The sequence below is a fragment of the Choloepus didactylus genome, chromosome 2 (assembly GCF_015220235.1).
Source record: "Choloepus didactylus isolate mChoDid1 chromosome 2, mChoDid1.pri, whole genome shotgun sequence".
NCBI classification, from domain to species: Eukaryota; Metazoa; Chordata; class Mammalia; order Pilosa; family Megalonychidae; genus Choloepus; species Choloepus didactylus.
Window position 1 is genome coordinate 14,778,914 of NC_051308.1, and position 22,351 is coordinate 14,801,264.

The following is a 22,351-nucleotide window of genomic DNA, read 5'->3' on the forward strand; positions in this document are numbered from 1 at the left end:
CAATATGCAAAATGGCAGCACCACTGGAAATCCACACGCATATTCATACGCTGTTAGGTACTTTCTACAAGGGCTCCCAAAAGACAACCTGAAGGAAACAACATTCATCTTAGATGGTTAATTGCCTGCTGGTTTAATTTTTAGGAAGCTACAACTTCCCTACATATATGAACCAAGAAAATCATCCATATTGAAACAGTTCCACCAACATGTAAGGCCATAGGTCCCCTTCCATCACTAGATAAAAAGGTTGCTGTAGATACCTTTTCTATCTTAGCTATAAGGCTTGTTTGCCAAGTGTCTTTAGGACAGAAAAATGTTGTTTTTGGTCTCCAAGTTTCTCATCTTTCTTAAAAAAGTTTTGCTTCCTCCAATGATTTATTCATTTTTAAAAATAGGTATTTAGAATGGTAGGGAGGAAAACTGATAAATACATGGCATTACATTTTGTCCCCGGACATTATTATTAATGTTGCATATTTTAGACTAACATACCAGAAAGAATCTTAGGAAGTATATATTAAATTAGTAATACTTTGGGGGACACATGCAACACATCACAAGGCATCTCAGCCCTGCTTCTAAAATATTCCAAAACCTCAAGAGGTGGGACCTAGTTCATTTCTTTTTTTTCCCAACTCCTCAAAAGAGCTGCAGTAACTGATCAACTCAAAGGCCATTAAGATGCATCAAATACTTCTATAGAGTTGTTGCTGAAATTTTGGTGTCCTCCAGATTCCCTAAAATAAAGAACTGGAGAAAACCTGGTTCCAACTCTGCTGGTCTTGACCACGGGCCCTGCTTCTTCCCTTTGAGAACATCAAGTGAATCAGGTTGCTCTATCGTTGGTGCAAAGCATATCTGGGGACCTGGAAGTCACTTAATAGGCACTGGGAATAATCCTTTGCTTGAACATTTTTTTGCAAATTGTTGCACAAACAGCAGAATGGAAGGTATAATCTTGGCAGTGGGAGAAAACAGCCCAGGAATACAGGATCTGCATTCCTTTAAATGACACAGAATATGAGGCTGTCACCTGGACCATACGGGTGGGACAACTGCTCCTGAGAGCCATGAAATTAAAATGCTGTTCAGTCACCAAGACAAGAACTGAGCTGCCACAAAGGAGACTGAGGTACATTAAAAAGGGCATCAGCGTTGGTTTAGATGGGCATGGGCTTAATTAAGTATTGCCTCTGTCAGTTGGAAGCTCGTGTGATTTGGGGAAAGTTACTTAATTGCTCTGAGCCTCGTTTCTCTCATTTATAAAGATAATAATACTGTATATACCTCAAAAGGCCATTGTATTTAAGTGAAAGTCTTGTAGATGACAGTCTTTTTACACAGTAAAGATCTCTGCCTGTGCTGCCCAATAGGGTACCTCTAGCCACATGTGGATATTTAAATTTAAATTAACTAAAATTAAGTAAAATTAAAAATTCAGCTCCTCACTCACACTAAACACATTTTAAGTACTCAGTGTGGCTAATGTCTCATGTCTACTCTACTGGAATGTGGCTACTCTATGGGGCAGATACAGAACATGTCCATCATTGCAGAAAGTTCTACTGGACATTACTGCTTTGCACCACCTTTAGTTCATGTGCTGGCGTTTTGGCAAAGTCTAAGCCACCACCTGATTGATGACTTTCTTCTTTCTTCACCATTTTTTTTCTCACGTTGCCTCTCCTCTAGCTACTCCATCAGCACTACCGACTGTTGCAAGAGCCTTGCTTCCATTTCATCTCAAGGTTCAAATCCTGATGAGGTTGTCTTTCAAAATGATGGACAGGGGAAGAGACAGGTGTTACCATTCTAGGAACTCTTTGTATCCACTCAAGTCAGTGAAGTTTGGGTTCTAGGTTTCTTGGGAAGACGGCCAGGGTTTAACCTGATCTCATCAGTGCTCGGTTCACTTCTATGGGCACTTAGTAGATAACTTGTCATTTTTGACTCTCTACATGGTAAGGAGGGCTGGGCAAATTAACCCCATCTAAAAGACCGAGGAAGAGATTGGTTCTCAGCTACTTGCTCAAGGACATGCAGATGGGTCTACGACAGGTGTCTTGTGCCCCAGCCAGTTCCATTTTGTAATATAAACACATCCAACCTGGACTGACTGCAAGCCAGCATTTTCTCCATTACACAATTAAAAATGGACAAATGTCCTGGTCTGCCCAGTTTTTTTTGGCTCCAAAAGCAAAATTCTACTCTGATCCTCACTTTTGAAGCTAATCCAGTTAGTTACAGCTTGGAACAAAAGATTTCATTCACTTGGTATATAAAAATGATTAGACTGCATAAGAAAAAAACTTCAGTGCCACTTCCTTAAGTCCTTTCAACATAAAAACTATGTTTCAAAACATGAGATTGGTGATAACTGATGTTAGAACAGTATTTCCCAGTTAGGTTAAGAAAGGAGCATGGCCCAAGGAATTGGGAAATAGATCTTGGTTTTTGTCTGAACTTGGAAAAGTTCTCTCTTTGGGAAGACAATAGAGCCTAGTGGTTGAAAGAGTGGGTTCTGGGGTCAGAATGGCTGAGCTTAATTCCAGGTCAACCACTTTATGGCTGTGATTCAGGGCCTCAGTTTCCTTGTGAAATAAAGGAAATAACACTACCTCCCACATAAGGTTGGTATGAAGAGAAACAATGAAATAATTATTTCATTAATTATGAAATCATGCATGTAAAATGCTTAAACATGAAGTCTGGCACATAGCAAGTGCTCCATAAAAGTTGTTTATTCTTTTTGGAACGCCAGAAGATTCCATAAATCCACAGATTAGATTCAAAGGTGGAGAGGGGCATTCAGAGCAGCCACTCCAGCAACACCAGGGTTCAAAGACCTCTTTTCCAGCACCCCTCACAGATGTTTGTTCATCCGTGCTCTGCTAGACACATTTAGTGACGTGCCTTGGAAGGGGGCAGGAGAGGATTCCTTTTTCCTGGGAATTTCCATCTTGAATTCTGCCTTCTGAACCTGAGCCACCTCCAGAGCATGTCCATTCTAACACTGAGCCAAAGGCCCTTCCTCTACTGAGCAGAAAACTATGGCTTGTAATTTGTAATTGTTCTGTTACACAGAAAAGTCAAGTCCCTCTTCCACCTAACAGCCATTCAACTCTCTGAAGATAAGGCTTATCTTATCAAACTCTGCAAAGCATCCCTCCTCCTTCAAAGCTTCCACACAGGGTGCCTCCCAGGCCTCTGCTCATTGGCCACCCCCTTTCCCGATGCTTTTTCCCGTCTGCCAGGACCCCTCACCGGGAACCCTGGATCTCACACTGCAGATGCAGCCTGCCCAGTTCAACACATTCAAACAGAAAAAAAGGCAGATTTTTTTTTTTTTTAATTAGCGGAACCCTGTTCTTTTCTCCCTAAAGAATCTGCTCAATCACCATGGGTCAATACAAAAAATATTAACTAAACCTTTGGCCAATGTTTTTCCCACCGAATTCTCAATCTTTCTGACATTATAGAGACAGAACAACAGTCTCTACAGAAACACTCTCCTTTAGGGCCCACAGAAAGGTCTCAAGTCTTCTAAGATGCACAACCTTAATGGCTGGGAATAAGGATTTCCAAGGTCCTGATTATACAACTTTCCCCTGAAGCTGGCAGTTTCATCTTCTGTATAAATTGCTCCTTTTGCTCCTACTCAGCTCACAGAGCAGCCTGCAGATGAGGCGACGGGAGAGGAACCCCGGCCGGCTCCCTCCACAAATAGGCACGCACTGGAGCATGTGTTGGGGAGGTGGGAGAGATCTGCGATGCAAAACAAGTATATTCTCTTGAGCACACTGTACACATTTAATCTGGAATTGGATGTGGGAATTCCAAAAAAGAGGACATTAGCCTGTGGCCTCATATAATCACACAAGGCATTTTGCGTCCGAGGAGCAAGTGTGTCTCGGGATTTTTCAGATCCCCATTTTCAATAAATGACCCCCTCTCTGCTCATTCTCTTCTTCACAGCTGCTATTGAAACCTGGAACCAAATGACCCAAAGGTATTGCAAGAAATTGTCAAATTGTATGCCAGGGTGTGGAAAGGAAAATAAAAGGGGCCTGTATTAGCCTTGAAGATTTTCCTTTGTGGAGATAAACATGACAAGAGTAGCCCTGATTCTCCTAAAATGGACATCTTCAGAAGGTGAAGCCATGGAAATACTATATATATTTCGTCCTCCACGTTCTAAATAAAATGCATCCAAATGCATCTGGCTGAGAACTGGGGTGGGGTGAAGGCTGGGTCACAGGGGGCCTCTTTCTTCTCTTCCTAAGGGAGGCCGCGGTGGAGCAGTAAGTGGGTCGAGCATAGACCTGTGGAATAGAAACCAGCCAGCCCTTTGGCTCACATTTCTGCTCCACAGCATGTCAGCCTCGAGGTTCTGGTAAAATTACACTCTTGGAGCATCAGTTTTTCCATCTGTTAAATGTGGATACACTTCTCAAAGGGTTGAATAATGTAAATAGTCCGTGTCTTAGTGCCTGGCCTATGGTGAATGCTGAGTGATACTGGACTGTCTCTCATTCCTTCAACCCCACTGCAGTTTTGGTCTACGTTATTCTTTGGCATTTAGCACACACCTGCTCTGAGCTCCTCTGGGGAGCCTTTCTTAATCCCCATGCATGCCCTCCTCCAGGCCCCCCATAATCTCCAATATGCACTTAGTATTGCACTAGTATCTCTAGTATTGCACTTATGCCGTATTTATGAATATTTTTAATGCATCTCTCTCCTACTAGAGAGGCAGGGACAGCTCCATTTATTTTTGGATCTTTGGTGCCAAACACAAAATATGGTTAACAAAATAACACATACTTTGCCCATTGCTTAGATTTTCATTTGTATAGGTGATATTTTCCCATCTATTTGTATAATCCTTGAAAATAGGGACCTGTTTTAAACTTCAATCCTTAAAAAACAAACAAAAAAACCAGGAGCCCTCTGTCCTCTAAAAGTTCAGAATGCAAGGTGATCAACCGCAGTGAAACACGAGAAACCCATCCAACAGGACCCGCGTAGGCCAGGCTGGTCTACAGAAAGAAATCTCCAAGCCCTGCTGATATGCAAGATGTAAAGCTGGAAATTCCAGGTCAGGCAGGGAGTGAAGAGGAGAGGATCCTCACAGGCAACCCCCACACCTCACAAAGCTGCCTGATGACAGGTTGGCTTTGGAACTCCACGAGGGAGTGCAAATGCTGCTCCTGCACCGGACGCAGACAGATGGCCGGTGGCACAGAGGGCTGGAAGCACATAACGTTCTGTCCCAGCCATGCTGCTACCCGTAATTTGGAGGCCCACAGATACCAGATTTAAAGCCACTGGAGACTTTGTGGCAAACCTGATCAGTGGACATGAGACAGTTTTAGGGGGAGATACAGAGGAGAACATTCAGTCATAACCAAAGCTCCTAGAGCTCCGGAAGGGCCTCCCCCTCTCAGCCCTCCCATAGCATTTATAATGCATCTAGAAGCCTCCATGTGCCCGTGTGTAACTCGCTATTTTTATGTGTCAGTGTATTTTCCCCTGGCTAAAAGATACAGTCCTTAATGACAGGACAATGTCTACCTTTCATCCCTACAGTATATAGTACATATTTCATTCCTTATATTAAAGTTTACCCCATTATCAAAGCCTTGGCAGAATGGCCCTGGGCTGTGATGTTATATTCAGTCATCTCCGCCACAGAGCAACGTGAGCGGCCTCATGTGATTGATCCGCCGGCTGTAAGCATGTCGGTTAGCCTCTTCTCTTCCACCTGCTGACTCACTCTCAGGTGTCTGGTGTGTGGGGAAAGAACATGACATACATATGGGATCCGAGGACTTTTAAGGTCTGCATGACAGCCCCACAAACATCAAGTGGAAAACAAGGTTCCCCAGTCGGAACCACTGCCTCTTTTAAGGGATTTTTGGAAGAAGTTTTGGGAGAGAGATTGGAGGAAAGAGAATCTAACACTTTCAAGAGTGGGATGGCATTTACAGGAGCATCTGCCTCACGTTCTGGAGCTCCCAAAGCTGTGCGTGCTTCTCGCTTGATTACTTTTTTTCTTATTACCTATATTTTGTATTCTCAGAAACAAAGGATATTAACTCCTGACTATTCAGAACTATAAAGTTAATTCAATCTCTTTTTCCTACTTCCATTCTACCATACATTTTCCCACATTCTCTTAGTAGGCTAAAATCACATACGATATTTAATCACTTCAATTTGATTCTAAGATTCCCCTTTAAATGACTGCAAGAGCATCAGATCTATAAAAATATTAGAGTTCTTCTCAATGCCATCACCATCACTATTATTATCACTTTTGTCAAATTCTTAGCTTTCCATTCTTCTCATCCAGATACCTTTATGGGGGTAAACTCATCCCATTTCATGTACAGGTGAGAAGAGAGTTGGCTATAATGAGCTTCCTGCTCAGCTTTCCCACTGATCTTTTATGCTACCACTTGAAAAACCACTGACCAATTTGAAATTTCTTTTTTTCTCACTTATCTCGTTGATCTAGACTCTTTAAAGTGGAGCTATTTCCCACTCCCAGCCCTCCTTCACAAGGATGCAGGCATGCTGGTCGAAAGCCTAGAGTCTTGGCAGAATGAAACTATGAAGCAAGCTCTTCATCTCCTTCCTGTAACACACCACCGTACATAAAATGTCCCTCCTTGGTATCATCCTCACTCTCAATGGAAAGCAACTAGAAGAAAGTTATCTGGTCAGCTTTACAGACCCTGCAGGTAGGGCCTGCAGCAGCTATGGTATGTAACAATCAGTCACAGAATCTCAGTGGTCCAGAAGGATAAACTTTTAGTAAGCTCATGAGTTTTCAGAACGCAGGTGATCCAGCCTGGGCATTTTTTCATGGCCACAGTGGAGAAGTAAACGAAGGAGAAACATGCACAAGCCCTTTCAAATCTCTTCATGCATCACATCTGGCTGACATACCACTGGCCAAAGCAAGAAATAATGTCACTCCCAGAACTGGGAGGGAGGCAGATGGACTTTGCCATCAGTGAGAGAAACAGCAAAGTCAAATGGCAAAGGGCCCTTGGAGATTTAGAAACCATGCTTTTCAAGTGAAAAGTCATTTAGAAGAGCTCAATGCATTCGACAAACAAGAATATTTTCTTGGGTATACAACCCCACACTTGACATTTACATGGAAAAGAATCATAGAATCTTACCTGAGAAGGGACCGCATTGACTACCTAATCCCGTCTCTTCATTTTATAGACAAGGAAACTAAGATCCAGAGCAATTAAGAGAACTGTCAAAGTTGACACAATAAATGAGTGGCAAGAGCTAGGAGTCCTGGGGCTCCACACAGGACAGTGGTAGGAAGAGGCAAGTCTGGGCCACAGGAGAGACACAGCATTTTAGTGCTGGCTCTGCTGCTGCCCCACACTTAACCTTTGCGAGCCTCTGCTCCCCTACCTGCAAAATGGGGACAAACACCATCTACTCTCTGAACCCCACAAGGCTGTTGTGAAAATCAAGGAGATAAAGGTGTGAAAGCTCATAGTCAGGAACTGTCTTAACTCCTTCTTTCTGCCCGACAGTGATACCTGACCAGGCTGGTGACTTTCAAAAGCTGTCAAACCAGGATTAGGGCTTGGAGAACCATGAGAAGGGCTATGACCCCTAGAAAGAAAACCATCCCAGGCCACTTGGCTCATTTTCAGCATTTCCTGGTTCCTCCCTGGCTGAGATTTTACTTCCCCAGCTTTTGCTGCCTGCCATCAGCACCTCCAATCGGAGCTAAGACCAAAGAGATGAACTGGGGAGGAGAAAGTTCTTGCTTTACCCCAGTCCCGGGATAGCCTGTAACTGAAGTGCAACTGCTCCCTTCCCTGGGTGCCTTGATGCACAGGTGTTTTAAAGGCTACCCCGGTGATGGTGGAATACTAGTTTGTTTTCAGTTGGAAGCTGCCAGCTTCAATTCTGGCTTCTAAAAACAAACTCCCCTGATGCAACTTCTTGCTCCTTACATGCTCCTTTCTTTCCAAATCTAACCTTTTAGCATTTCCCCTGAAGTCCAAACACTGAACTACTTAAAATTTCCTTACTGTTGGGGTGTCTTTTTTTTTGACAAAATTTATATTGGTATCTCAAAACCCTGCTCAAATATCGATCTTCCCGAGCAATTCAAATTTTCAAACCAGCAAGTCATTCTGTCCTCCATAGCAATTTGTACATATCCACACTTACCTATTATAATTGTTGATTTACATGTTCACATCCTTCACTGAAATGCGAGTTTCTTGCCAGTTGGGACAATCTCATTTATCCTTTAAACCCTAGTGTTTGGCACATGGTAGAGGTTTAAGAAATGTCTTTCAACCGCTTATTGACTACATCATCAAACTGGGTGGTAAATTGGCTGTCTCCGTTCCTCAATTTCAGGATGTTCAACTTAATAAAATATCCGTTTTACATCCCATCAGTTCTCTCAGGGTTTTGAATTTTGTGGGTTGGTAAAAAACCTTTTTAAACATTTTGGAAAGCAACAAAGAAAAAGAACATCAAAAAAAAAAAAAAACAAAAAAACAAAAACAAACAAACAAAATAACCCCAAAACTCTCCTGCCACAAAGCCTTAGAATCATCCAACTGTATAAATAAAAGGAAACTTAGATGTACCAATCCAAACTTCTTAATTTATAGATGGACCTAAGAAGTTGGAAAGAACATGTACCAAGATTCAGAGAGATGTGTGGCCTTGCAAAGCAACAGACACGGTTGCTACCTATTCATTAGGTTTATAGTCAAAAAGTACGGAGTGCTGGATGCAGACAGATGTATGCATTTTGAAAGCTGCACAGGCACATCTCCCAGGTGGCAGGACCATGTTTTTCATATTCCCGGAGCCTAGCACCATGCTTGGCAGATAACAGGTACTCAATACATATTTACTCAATGCATGAATGAATGGGCCCTTGGGTAGGGTTATGTAGCAGGAATCTGATGCACTCTCCACCCTGTGGGAGTGCAAATGAAAGAGGACACTCGAGGGATGGTAGAGACTCACTGAAGTGTGGGTGGGGACAGAGGGCCCAGACAGCTCCTCCCAGATGAATCTTACTTGGGGACTTGTCACTGTAGCTCAGGGCCTCCAGCAACTTTCCAAAGCCTGTGCACGAGCAGACTGGCAGACTCAGGTCAGGGTCCAGCTGGAGATCCTGGCCTACCCCAACCTGAAAGCACCACAGAACTGCAGGAGGAAGGTGGGATGGTGTTTCCGGGGAAGCGCATTTTCCTTACTCTCTGGAGCCAATGTGGTGAGGAGGTGCTCAGTTGAATCTTCCTGTGAATCCTTCTCTAGCTCTTGGGACTAGAATCCTTCTCTAGCTCAGGGAAAGAATGAAATGCAAAAACCCTGTGCTTTGGGCTCTGGGGGTGCAGCCAAGCAAGGGTAGTAAGCAAGGGAAGGGGTCAGATGCAATCCCTGACTGATGGGAGAGGCGTCACTGAGCATCATGGCAGGAGACACTGGCCAGGCCAGTGCATATCACTCAGGTTCCAAATTCTGGTTTTCACCATGCCTGTCCTCTTTTTTTGTGCACTCTCTACACCCTAGCTTCTCCTGGCTGCTCACCACCTGCCTCTTTTCCTGTGAAGCAGTGCTATGAAGCAGGGCTCTACCCTCTCTTCTAAAACCTGCACCAGCATCTGCCTGGAGACAGCAGGTGGCCACACTGGCATAAAGGGCCAAGGACCTGGGTACGTGCCCCTGACAAAGGCCCCTACTCAACCAGCCGGCTGTAGGTAGGCCATGGGAAGATGGCGCCCTCATGATGGGAAAGCAGGGATGAGACCTGACAAGGAGGTGGGACCTTTGGGGACAGCCACAGAGCAGTGCTCTTAAGAGAGAGACGGATGATCACTCGTCCCTTAAGACCCACTCTCTCGGGTGAAGTTCTGGCTAAGGGTGATGAGCCCTAAGAGTCTCCGTTGCTGGGCCTGAGTCTTGATGAGGGTTCATCAGTGTTACTTAATCAGAGGGGCTGGAGTGGGGTGGAAGCATGGCCGTGGCCTCTTCGGACCAGCCACCCAGGGCGCTCTGTGAGGCTGGGGAGCAGCACGGCCCAGCCTTGGCTGGAGCACCATGGATGGAGTGATAAAGGTAACGATCAAGTTCATCTGCTGACAAATGAGCCCCGAGCTCCCCCGACTCTCTTCCCTGCCCTCCCCTGGCCAGGGGCTCACCTGGATGATGAAGCCAGTGGAAGAACACTGCCTGACCCAGAGGCTGAATTTCCGCTTCTTCCTCTTCCGCAGTTCCCGCTCCGTGCACGTGGCGATGAACACTGGGTCCTCATCGATCAGGGGTTCATGTAGCACCTACCAGGTGGTTGGAAGGAAAAATGAGAGCATCTCAAGGAAGGCAGAGGACCTTAGGGACTCGTCAGATTTGGGGTCAAATCCAGTCTTTTCCTTGTACTAGCTGTGTGACCTTGGCTAAGTTATTTTACCTCTCTGAGCCTGAGTTTGCATGTCTATGAAAAAGGTAATTCAGTATCTTCACTACTGTTTTGGGGAAGACGAGGTAAGAAACTATATGCCAAGCACTTAGTACAGGCCCTGACATAGAGCAGATATTCAGTAAATGTAAATTATTGGTGTAAGGTCCCCAGTTCAAACTCTAACTTGGAGAAATTTTTCGCAGGGGTCCTCTGATCTCTGGCTGGACGTGCCCAGTGGTGGGGCACCCACTCCTCTTGCAGGAAGTCCTTTATATGGATGGACAGTTTCAACTGCTAAAAAGTTCTCTCCCTCGGCGACTCAAAATTTATCTGCTTTTAACTTAATCTTACTGATCTGACTTCTGTCCCAGTAAGAAACAAACAAAAAAAATCATACTACTTCTTTAGGTACTAGAGACAGCTCTCAGGTCAGCCCAAGATCTTCTTTTTTCCCAGGCAAAGCGTCTCTGTTTTAAACAAAATGTTTCCCTCAATAACCCAGTTACAGGAAGTCTTGTCACGTGACATACCCTTCTGGATCTCCTCCAGGTTGTCGATATCCTTTCTGACATGGGCTTCCCAAGGCAATTTTTAAACATATTTTGTCTATTTCAACTTCTTGGTAACATGCCTTTATGACTTTTTCAATGAGAAGACAATAAAGTAAAAAGAAATAACGTAGCAAAAACTGGGTCCAATAGAATTCTTCAAATCAAAGCTCTGGGAGGCTTTTTGGGTAAATTTGAGGAACTTCCCTCCCCAATCTGTACTGAATTACGAATTAGCTCGTATGTCTGTAGGTAATTACAATGAAGAGCATAGGAAACAACATGATTCCAAGAACTGTACGTGAAGCTCTAGATCAGGAGTCAGCAAGCTGCGCCTACATCTGACCCGCTGTCTTGTTTTTGGAAATAAAGTCTTCCTAGAACACAGACATGCTCATTGGTTTACATATTGTCTGTGGCTGCTTTCAATGGCATGTTGCCATGGAGACCATAAAGCCCACAAAGTCTACTATATGGCCATTTACAGAAAAAAGTCTACTGACCCTTATTATAGAACAGTGCTGCCCAAACTTTAAAGAACAACAAATCACCCAGGGGTCTTGTTAAAATGTGGATTCCGATAGAGTGGGTTTGGGGTAGGGCCTGAGATTCCTCATTTCCAGTGGGCTCCCAGGTGGTTGGATGCTGCTGATTCATGGACCGCTCTGAGGAGCAAATCCCCAAAATGTGAGTGACACAACAGAGGATAATACTTGCCACTTTCGATTTGGACAGTATTTTCCCTTCTATTAATGCTAGTTTGAATTCCATTAAAAAAATAACAGCACTATATTTTTCAGTCTTAGTTGTCCATACTTGACCCCCTCAGGGTGTTGGATTTTTTTTTTTTTACATGCCTGGTGACAATAAGCCAGGTATCCCCTGTCTTGCCCTGGGGAAGGGGAGGGCTGGAGAGTCTGGTCTGGCCTTCAGCAGTCCTGGCTCCTTGAAGCTCATGAAACATTCAAAGCCCCATTTGGAACCACTCTAGCAAAATGGACAAGTCCCACCTACAGATGGAGCAGAAGGAGAAGAAAAAAATCACAGCATAAAGAAGCCCTTTTGCTGCCTGCATGTTCCTTGACTCATTTTTCCTGCTAATTATTCCTGAGGCCATATTTAACAAAATTGCCCTCTCTTGCTGTCAACGTCACAAAGAAAATGCACCTATGTTCTGCTTGCATTTAACATATAATCAGTTGTAAATTTATATCTAACCACATGCCTCATCAAAGCAAAAGGGCCAGCAAGAATTTCTGACCTTCAATGGTTCTGTTTTTCTATAATCATTAAATAAATTATGAATGAGTTTTTACTAAGCGTGGCACAGAGCAGTGTGCTCCCAAGAGCTCCAAAACTGTGTATGCCAGAAAAACTACTTTCTTCTCTTCCAGGCTGCAGACTGATTAGCATTGCTCTATTACACAGCTGTATTTCCTGAGTCCCCTTCTGGGTATGGGTGTGGCAAGCAGATATGGTAGGAGAAAGTCAAAACACTATTAATTTACTGGCATAATCTTTCCTTTAAATTATTTCCCTAATTGCTCTGTTCCCAGTTTTGAGGAAATGCACTGCTTCTCTATTTTGCATTTGTACACACACACATACATGCACACACACATTACCATTAGTCACCATTGGATTGTGGGAGCCCTCTGAAGACTCTGTAAATGTTCTAAAAACATTCCAAAGGGTCACGTTTACTGAAATCAAAGGCTCCAGAGATTGCAGGGAGGAAAAGGATGCAAGGTGTGGGTTTTTTGCAGTAAGCATGCTGTGTGTGGATGGTGGTGATGGAAGGGGATGAAAAGAGAATTGTTCCCAGTTGTTGTCAACAAGTAGAAATGAAGACCATCTGAAGGGGCTCTGAGGCTTCGGGGTAGCAGATGGCAACTTACAACAAAACTCAATGTTCGAACCCAGTTCACCTTGAATTGAATGTTCCAAAGGACAAATAGAGATTTTCAGAGAGGCTAAGTTGGAAAACCAAGAAATCTTTAGAACTTCTGGTTTCTACAATCAAAGATCATAACAGGAACACTCTTTCTTCTCTAAGGCACAGACAAGTCACTGAAGAGCCTAAAAGTAGAGGCCAAGCATGACATGGCCCATGCTGGAAAGCCAAGGAGAAAGCACCTCATCCACTCCCCTGGGGAGCTGGCTCAGCAGGGCCCAGGGACGGGAGGAAGAAGGAAGAGAAGCAAATTCCACCTGATTATCAGTCAACTGGAATACTGGTCCAAAGGCCAGAGGGGCACTGACTTGGTCTTCTTACTTTCCCTCTGCTTTATTTTTCTCATCTCTTAGGTAGAGTGTCCTAGATATTCTCTGTCCCTTCAGATCCACTTTCCATCCTTGCCTAGCCTGCTCTCATGGTCTGAGGCCAACCTCTTATAAAGGGCATCATCCACCTCCCTCGCCCCCTGGCTTCTGGTTTGTTTGGCCAAGTGGGAGGCATCAGCAAGAGATGGAGAGCAAGAGGGGACAAAGGTCAGGGCTCCCTGCCTCCCTGGTTGCTGTCCGGCCTCTGCTCCTGTTCTCAGCCCATCTTCCCAGGCTACAGCCTTCACCGCTCCAAGGCACACTCTACTCCTGGGCTACGGGTAAGCACAGCTTCCCACTGTTGCTAACCCCTGGGTGCTTCACCACCCTTGTCAATTCCCTTCACCCTGATCACACCTCTGTCAATAGGCTCTGTACTCAATTCACTTCGACTGTCCTCTTAGAATATACCATTTGTTTCCTGCTAGGATCCTGTCCTATCCAGAGGGGCACTGAGTAGAAAACAGGAGCAAAAAGAAAATACAATGGCAAAATTAAAATGTGCAAAGGAAAAAGCAACATAAATAAGTGAAAGGAAAAAATTAAGGAAAAAATCACACAAACATGACTAAGGAGCCCTGGCCTCCTCTTTCCTCAACCTCATCAACTGGAACAAAGAAAATATAGAAGCAGCAAGACTAAATGATGAAATGATCTCCTCTCTAAGGGCTCCTGGTGCTTCCCCTACCACTGCCAGTCAGGGCCGTAGAAACAAGGAGGGTAAACAGTTGCTTTCTGGGACTGAGCACTACCTTCCCACATGGTTCAGAAGGCTTCTGGGTCCTTCTCTCATGGTATCATGGGGCTGGGAAGGGGTGAGCCCACAATTCCCAGAATTTGCTAGTGGGCACTGCAGTGTGCCAGAGAGTTAATCCCAACTCCAATTCAGAGTAGCAGGTGTGTGATCTGTTTTACATTTCACCCTGATGGAGGCCACAGATGATCAGAAGATATGGTGCTAGGATGTCAAGACAGCGCTGGGCCTGGCATAGAGGAGGCAGTCAGCAAATGGGAATATAACGGGTCCAGGGATGAGGAAGGCTTCCCCAGGTTTGGAACTGGAAGGATCCTCAGCATCCTTAACTTGAGGCTGTTAAATATCAGTCATCCCAATAGCTGGTTGCTTGATTCTTGAGAGATACTTAGGAATAGAGAACCGACAGCTTTCTCTAGCACCTCTTCAAATATTTGGTCCTCAGAATGGTTAAGAATGTTGATTTTGTCCCACATCTTGCATCCAATGATTTGGTTCATTTTCAACCACAGAACGAATGTAATGTGCCCAGCCCTGTACTTAATGCCATGGGCACAGGGGATATAAGCAGGGCTTCTGTCCCAAAAGGACTCTACCTCTTGTTAGGAAGTCAAATGAAACAATTGGCAGAAGATACAGAACTGAAAGGCGTATGCTTATGCCATATGGAGTAGGGAAGCAATTCAGGAAACAGGGCATCATTTAGGAATGTGGGTCTTATACAGGGCCCTGGAGACTGGATACACTTGTAAAGGCACAGAGAAAAGAGAAAAGCATTCTAGGGGTCAGAAAGAGCATCGCACAAATCTGGAAACCACCAAGGGCCCAGCACGTTCACAGAACCATGGGGAGAACAGTTCAGAGAGAGTTTTAAGGCTCCTACAGACCTGAAATTGGACAGTATCTTTCCCTGCAAAATCCCCGTGATTTTCAGCTGGGAGAAGAAGGTAGGATATAGAGAATTAGGGAGAGAGTCTAGAAGAGAATATCAAAAAGAATTTGAAGTTTGCCAAGAAAGTCCTTAAAGGGAAAGTACAAGGAAGAATAGATAAATTGATGGGTTTTTAAATGTATAAATAAAAGTGAACTAAATTTTTGTATCCACAAAGTACAAGTCAATGGGAACTGGGCCTACCTTGGCCAAGATCTTCCCGATTAAAAATTGGGGGATGTGCTTCCAGTTTGGGTTACAGAAATCTCTAGAAATCAGTCTCTTCCCCAGGTTGCTAGACCAGTAGAACAATTTTAAGGATGATTCTGATACTCTGAGTCACCACAGCCACATGCAGCTGCCACTGGTGGACACCAGGAAAAGGCAGGAGCTCAAGGGCTGAGAGCAAACAGAGGCTTCTGCAACCAGTTAAGGAAGTTAGGGAGGGTGTTAGGAAACCATAACAGTTAGGTGTCAGGCTTTATCAAACTCTTGTCCAAAAGCCCACGGCTGTACCACTTGTGGCCAGGTTACATGAAGAATGATGTCAATTACAGGGTCATTTCCCTTTGCCACCAGTCCTCTAAACCACTTTTCACCACCAACAGGTGAGTACATGTTCAGAGAACCAAACAAAATTAATATCAGCCTGAGCAAAACATAATTTGGAAAGAACCTGCAATTAAAGGAGAGGAGGGCTGGGGAGAAGAGAGGAGGGAAATTTCATCTCTGAGCCAAATACTGAATTTTGACTTCTCCATGGTTTGGAGTTGTGTATGCTGTGATTCTCTTCTGATCTAATTTGGAGTCTGTGGGTTAATGGAATGGAGAAAGAGTAGAGAAAACCTAGCAGTGACTTCAGAATAAAAGCAGGGAAGGAGGGAAGCCCCCAAGTCTTCATTCCTGCTTCACTCCCACCCCACTGCTGCCAGCCCATGTGAGGCAAAGGGAGCCCACGGGAACCTTTTCGTGCTCTTTCCCCTACACTTCTGGGTGCCTCCGGAGAGAGGAAGGGCCTCACCTGGGTTTGGGAAGGCCTGAAGGCAGTGTCAAAGCCATGCTGCAAGGAGTCCAGGAAGGGCTGGATCTTGTAGAGGCCGTGCGTGGTCTGGCTGGAGCGGAAGGCCACGACATGGAAGTACTTGAGGATCTTCTCAAAGCGAGCCTGGCTCATGACCAGGGCAATGCTCCGGTTGCTGTAGAAGCCGCTGCTCCAGATGCTGAGGACCGACTCACAGTGGGAAGTGCTAGTGGAGATCACGTAGCCCAGGAAGGCCTTCATCTCCGTCAGGGTCACTTCCACCCAGGCCGCGTCGCTCCCGAACCGCTCCTGGTACTTCTTGGCGTACATGTTGGTCTGCACCACCATGTTCTTGAGGACGTTGTCTGGGACAAAGAGCTGGAAGAAGTCCATGGCACTGGCGCTGGGGGGCATCTTCCGCGTTGGACCTAAAAGCCAAAGATAGGATGTGTTCCTTATCCAACCACTGCAGCACCCCAAGTCAACATGGGGGTGCATTTCCCATCGCAGGGTCTTCTCTCTGCCTGCAAGGCCACCCCTGCCCTCCATCCTTCAAGAAAGCACTCAAATGTTCCACCCCCGCCTCCCCCCCAAAGCTGTCCCTCACCTTTTCCCACTTCCCCAGACAGCGGATTGACTTCCGTCCTCTGTGCTCCCAGCATAAGTGGGAAACATCTCCGCCCGGGACGCTCACTTCAACACTGCCCACAACCACTTTGGGAAGACCTTCTGCAGCCTTCTTTCTCTGGACACTCTCAGAATTCAATTTCTTACACATCTGGCGAATAAAGTAAATATCGATCCAACAAGAAAGGGACAGATGGGAGGAGGGAGGAGATGCAGGGACACATTCACCTTTTAACACCAAGCCTTGGCTCTAGTTTTCTGGCTTTCATTTTCTTGTAAATTAAGGTGACTTTGTAAATAAGAACACTTTCATCACTGGGGGCCAGAAAGCTTTAATCCAGGTAAGAAAGGAATGTTTAATTTATTCGTGAATGATGCTGAAAGAGCTTGTGTAGTTAATTTCACTAATGCAATACAATCTCACAGTTTTTGAAAAATTCACGGACAAGCTCTTTGAACCATTTATATATATATGTATGTATATATATTTAAAGAACTATGACTTTCCATTGCAAGTAGTAACAAACTAAGCTAACAATACATAGAGATTTGTAGGAGACAAGCTTTGGTTCAATTGCCTTCAAAGAGTTATTTCTAAAGTTATTTATCAAGGTACCTAAAAGCTGCTTATGCTCTTAAGAATTTTCACCATGCCTCCCTACAACTTTCCTCTACTATTGATTTATACCATCTCTGGAAAAAAAAATCACCAGCAAAAGAAAGACCGACAATGTGTACAAAGAAAGTTCTACTTTTCTCATTTGTAAAATGGGGACAGTAATTCTACTCCATGAGGTGGCTGTGCAGAGTGGAATAAAAGAGATAACACATAATGCACCCAGCATTCTACCTGGGCCTATGGGGGGAATCTAAAAATTGGTCATTTTTACTAGGACATTATCAATAGAAATTCATTGATGGTTCTGGCTGAGGGAACTTCAGAAGGCATATATTTCATTGTTCTCTGTTTACAGAAGGAGCAACTGAGGCCCAGGAAGTAAAGTCACTTTTACCAAATATTTTGCTATACACCCGTCTTTAATGAAAATAATTTTATTTCAGCAAAGTGTCGAAGCTCCCAGTGAGTGAAGCCATACATTATTCAGGGATAGCGCTCAAAGAGGAGGAAAACCAGCACTGTAATTGCTACATCATGCTGAGTAAGCAAAGTGAAATTCTCTCTTCCTAATGTTACGTTTAAAGTAATTTTGCCTCCCAGGTCATTTCAAAATTGAAATGAATTCACACAACAAAGCTTGGCCTGGCCAACTGCCTAAGGAAGAAACTGGAAAGGAGCTGGCTGCCTTTTTATCTGTTTACTTTTTATTTACAAACATCCTCCATGGTTTCTTTTAGTTGCTGTGATTCCCAGTATTTGAAAAACGTTGTCACAGTTCAATGACTGTGAATGAAGGAAGGGAGGAGGGAAATGCTATGCAGGAGATTTAAGCCCTATCCACGATTTAATAAAATGGGATTTCACAACACAGCCGCGAGTGTGGACAGCATCCCCATTCCTGAGGAAAATAAGAATACCTTGAGCTGCATAGTCCATGGGGAGCTTCCCCAGATGTCATCGCATGTACTTCCCACGACATCTTTGTGATGCATTATCCCATTCTGCAGGTGAGGAAACCGGAGTTCCCAAGTATAAAGGACGCTGCCCAAGTTGCCCCGATTCTAAGTAGCACCCAGTCAGGGTGGACTTGACCCCTACTTTACCCAGGGCCTGTCCTAGGGCACCTGCTGTCTGCCCTCATTACTAGTGGTGCCTCTTTCAGTCTCCCAAGCGTCCCATTTGGACAATAAAGCATGTGGTTCTCCTGCGAAGAGCAAGTATATATAGCTAAGCTGAGTGTGTCATCTTCCCACCACTTCCTACTGTCTTCGATCACATGACCGCTCACATGTTTAATACCATTTCATAGCTCTACAAACCCCTGCGAAAGAGAACATAAGAAAAGGGTGTGCAACAAAAACACAACACGTGCCCTCCCTCCACCCCTGCGATGCACACATTTCAAGGTGGGTAAGATAGGATTAAAATGCACAGCCAGAAATAATTCTGGAGGGAAAAAGGAGCATCTACACTTCAAAAACATACAAAGGCGGCATGGAATTGGAAGTAGTGTAGGGTCTGGGTGGTGGGGAGGAGCTAGAAGAAAAAGAGAAGGTGGTGGCCTCAGTTTACCAACTGTCTAGGCTGGAGGGGCAGAGGTCTGTATGTTGATGGAGCCTTTCCTGGTAATAAATTCATACAATCCTCTCCCCTCCCTGCCCACCGCACTCCCCATGCCCACCTCCCACCGTGACACAATGTTCTCCTGCTCAAGGCTGCCATCGGCCACCATCCATCTGGATCCCACAGCCTCCCAGGGATTTCCCATGCCTTAGAAAACACACGACACCACAGCAGGTCCACAAACCCAGAGTGAACGTTGATCATAGGTTAATAAGACAAATTTCCTCCTAAGAGATTTCCTTTGTCCCTGCCCTGGCCCCCCCAAGCTAGGAAATGGAGTCCCTGTCCTCAGCAGTGATCAGAAAAATAGATGCTTACCTCGGGGGTGGGGTGGGGATTGTAGTGCACAGACAGTCAGGGGAACTATTCTACAATGGACAGTGGAGTATTGCATTGATCCTAGAAAGAAAAAGATCTTTTTTCTTTTCTCCCCAGGATTTCACAGTGTAGCCAGAGAGGCAGAGGACAGATAATGACCCAGTGAAGTCAGGGCTCCCAGGAAGGCTGTACAGAGGGACCCCTAATCCAGAACTTAGGGAGAGGCAGTATCTGGGGACACCCCTTGGGGGAGCAACCTGAGATGAGTTTTAAAAGCTCCTATGCCAGCTAAGTCCCCAAACCCAGAGGCAATAGCTTCTTCAAGAACATCAACCAGATGTGTTCCCTTTTCCATAATGTTGACATCCCTTTTCAACATGAACAAGTTAGGGTGGTCCCTGCCTAGATACCCTTGAAGATAGGGAAAGTGATTAAACTAGAGAAAGGGGTAGCAACAGACAAGATAGAATTTAACAAAGGATTATGAACACTGAATCTCTATATAATTTTCTTTTCCTTAGTTGCTAGGGTATTAGAATAGCTAGAAGGAAAGAACTGAAACGGTGGAACTGTAACCCATAGAATTCTTTGAAATTTGCCCTACAGCTACTCATTAAATTCTAATTTGAAAGTTATTATCTCACAATAAGGAAATAACTGAAACTATGGTACTGTAATAACCCATAACATTTTTGGAAATTTCCTATATAACTACTTGTTAAGTCATACTTTGAAAGTTATTACCTTTTTGCATCTATGTTATATTTCACAATAAGGAAATAACTGAAACTGCAGAACCATAACCTGTAACATTCTTTGAAATTTGCACTCTAACTACTTGTTAAATTGCACTTGGAGAGTTATTATTTCTATGTTAATGTTATATTCCACAATTAAAAATCAATCAATCAATCAATCAATAAAATGTTAAAAAAAAAAAAAAGATGATGGTTGCAAGTAATCAGCCACAGTGGGGGGTGCGGGAAAGATTTGCAAAGGCCCAGTGGCGAGAGAAAGCACCTTGAGTTCAGTGTCACTGTGAGAGAGTGAGAGACTGGAGGCACCAGGGGAGCGAGGGGGGCCCTGGACACTGTTGCTTTCTCCTGAGAGTGTGAAGAGACCCTAAAGGACGGTAAGCACAAAGTGATCAGGGTCACGCTTCAGGTTTGCTCTGGCTACAGGTGGAGAATGGACTATGGCCTGGGTGGGGGCAGATCAGGAAGCTGTGGCAGGCAAATGGAGCAGAAGTGAACCAAAGTATTGATCCTCTCTGCCCGTGGAGGTGGCCTGAGCCCCGGGGACCAGTTGCCTCTAGCTGACAGCAGCCTCATCCATTTATCGTTCCTATATGTACAAGGACATGGAAGGGGTTGCTGTACCTTAAACTAAATGTACCCAGACTGAAACTCCTGATTCCCCGGTTTTCCCCCAGTCTGTGCTCCCCTCCCCCTCCAGTCTTCCCCATTTCAATAAATAACTCTAACTACTTCGGCCTGAACTGGAACCACTATGGATTCCTTTGATTCCCTCACTCCCACATCCCCTCTGTCAGCAAGTCCTGCCAATTCTCCCTCCAGATTATCTCACAAACCACCCACTTCAGCCCTTGAGCTGAGGCAGCCATCAGCTGTGGCTTGGACAAAAACAGCCTCCCTTTAGGGCCTTCCCATTGACCGACCCCTCAATGATTCAACAAGAGGAAGTTTTAGGAGAATATAAATTGGATAAATTGGATCACAGCACTCCCTGCTTAAAACACGTCAATGATTTCTCCTTGCCATTTAAACAAGACCCATATACTTTACTAAGCCTTCAGGGCTCTGCACAACCTGGCCCCTGCCCCCCTCTCCAGAAGGCACACAAGGTGCAGGGGAAGCTGGGGGTCTGGCCTTGAACTTGAACGTACACCTCCACCTTGGGGCTATGCATGCAGGTGCATCTGCCTGGAAGGTAAACCTCCCTTGGCCTCTAGTTTCATTAGGTTACCCTCTTCTCCAGGAAGGCTTTCCTGACCACCACCCTCAAGGAGATCCCCCAGTGCTACTCTTCTCAATTGCGGCTCCTTCATTCTTATATTTATCACAATTTATGGTTGTCTTACTGGAAATTTACACTTTCTTTGGTCTGCCTCTGCTGCTCCACCCTCTGCCCCCATCTCAACTATGAAGGCAAGGTCAAGGCTGTCTTTTTCACTCTCGCGTCCTCAGAACCTAGTGCACAGCAACGTTCTACACACAGTTGCTGAATGAAGGAATGAATAAAGAATGAATGAATGGGGAGGACTCCAGGGATCTAGCCAAGAGGAGGGGCATTTTTTCTGAGTTCAATGGATGGGAATCATCTGGTTTCTATGCCAACATTCCCCAAGTTAGTGCCTGGAGAAAGGTTAGCTAGGAAAGGCCGTATGTGTCAGAGGAGGCCTGAGTGGGTGGGGTGGGCTATGAGGGTGGCGGGCTGGGGCGAGGCTGGAGGAGGGATGGGACTGGAAAACAGTGGACCATAGCTCGGCAGGGCTCAACTCTGCTAGCCTGTACAAGATGAGGAAAACGGAGCACGGGGATGGAGGGATGGCAGGGGGTCGGGCTGCACTGAGGGCCACAGAGGGGTCTGGAGGCCATGGCCCTGGGCCCCAGACACCTACGACCATACACCCCTGAAGAGAACTGATCCGGTGGGAAGTCAGAAACCAATCGGGACCGGCCTGGTTAGTATCAGGTTGGGAAACGGCCCTGGGAATTTGGGACCCTTTTCTCTTGCTAATTGGGCAGGATGTGGGAAGGGGAGCATCACAGATGAACACCAGGTTCCCAACTTGGGTGAGCCTGGCTCTGCATGTTCCATCTCCACCCCACTCCCTACAAACCGCTTCAGAACACTTCTTGGCCCTTCCTCATCTTTGAGGCTTTCCCTCCCTCCCTGACAATGAGGCCACTGGCTGTGTGCTTAGGCAAACCACATAAACTCTCTGTACCTCAGTTTTCTGACCTATAAAATGGGAGTAAGAACAATTACAGAGCCAGTATGAAAATTGTATGATCTTGCTGACACGAGGGGCCTCATGAAGGGCTTAATAAGTTGTGAGTTGTTAACAATAGCCCCGATCCTGCTCTCTTT

At 45.1% G+C, this 22,351-nt stretch overlaps 1 protein-coding gene across 1 annotated transcript in view; it reads right to left on the reverse strand.

The window, feature by feature from the left end:
- Positions 1-22,351, reverse strand: part of PGBD5 (piggyBac transposable element derived 5) — a 98,644-nt gene that overhangs the window by 25,135 nt on the left and 51,158 nt on the right. The window contains exons 2-3 of the mRNA XM_037820844.1: positions 16,051-16,478; positions 10,218-10,352 (exon numbers count right to left, since the gene is read on the reverse strand). Of these exons, the coding sequence (XP_037676772.1) occupies positions 10,218-10,352; positions 16,051-16,478 (563 nt within the window). The remainder of the gene's footprint in view (positions 1-10,217; positions 10,353-16,050; positions 16,479-22,351) is intronic.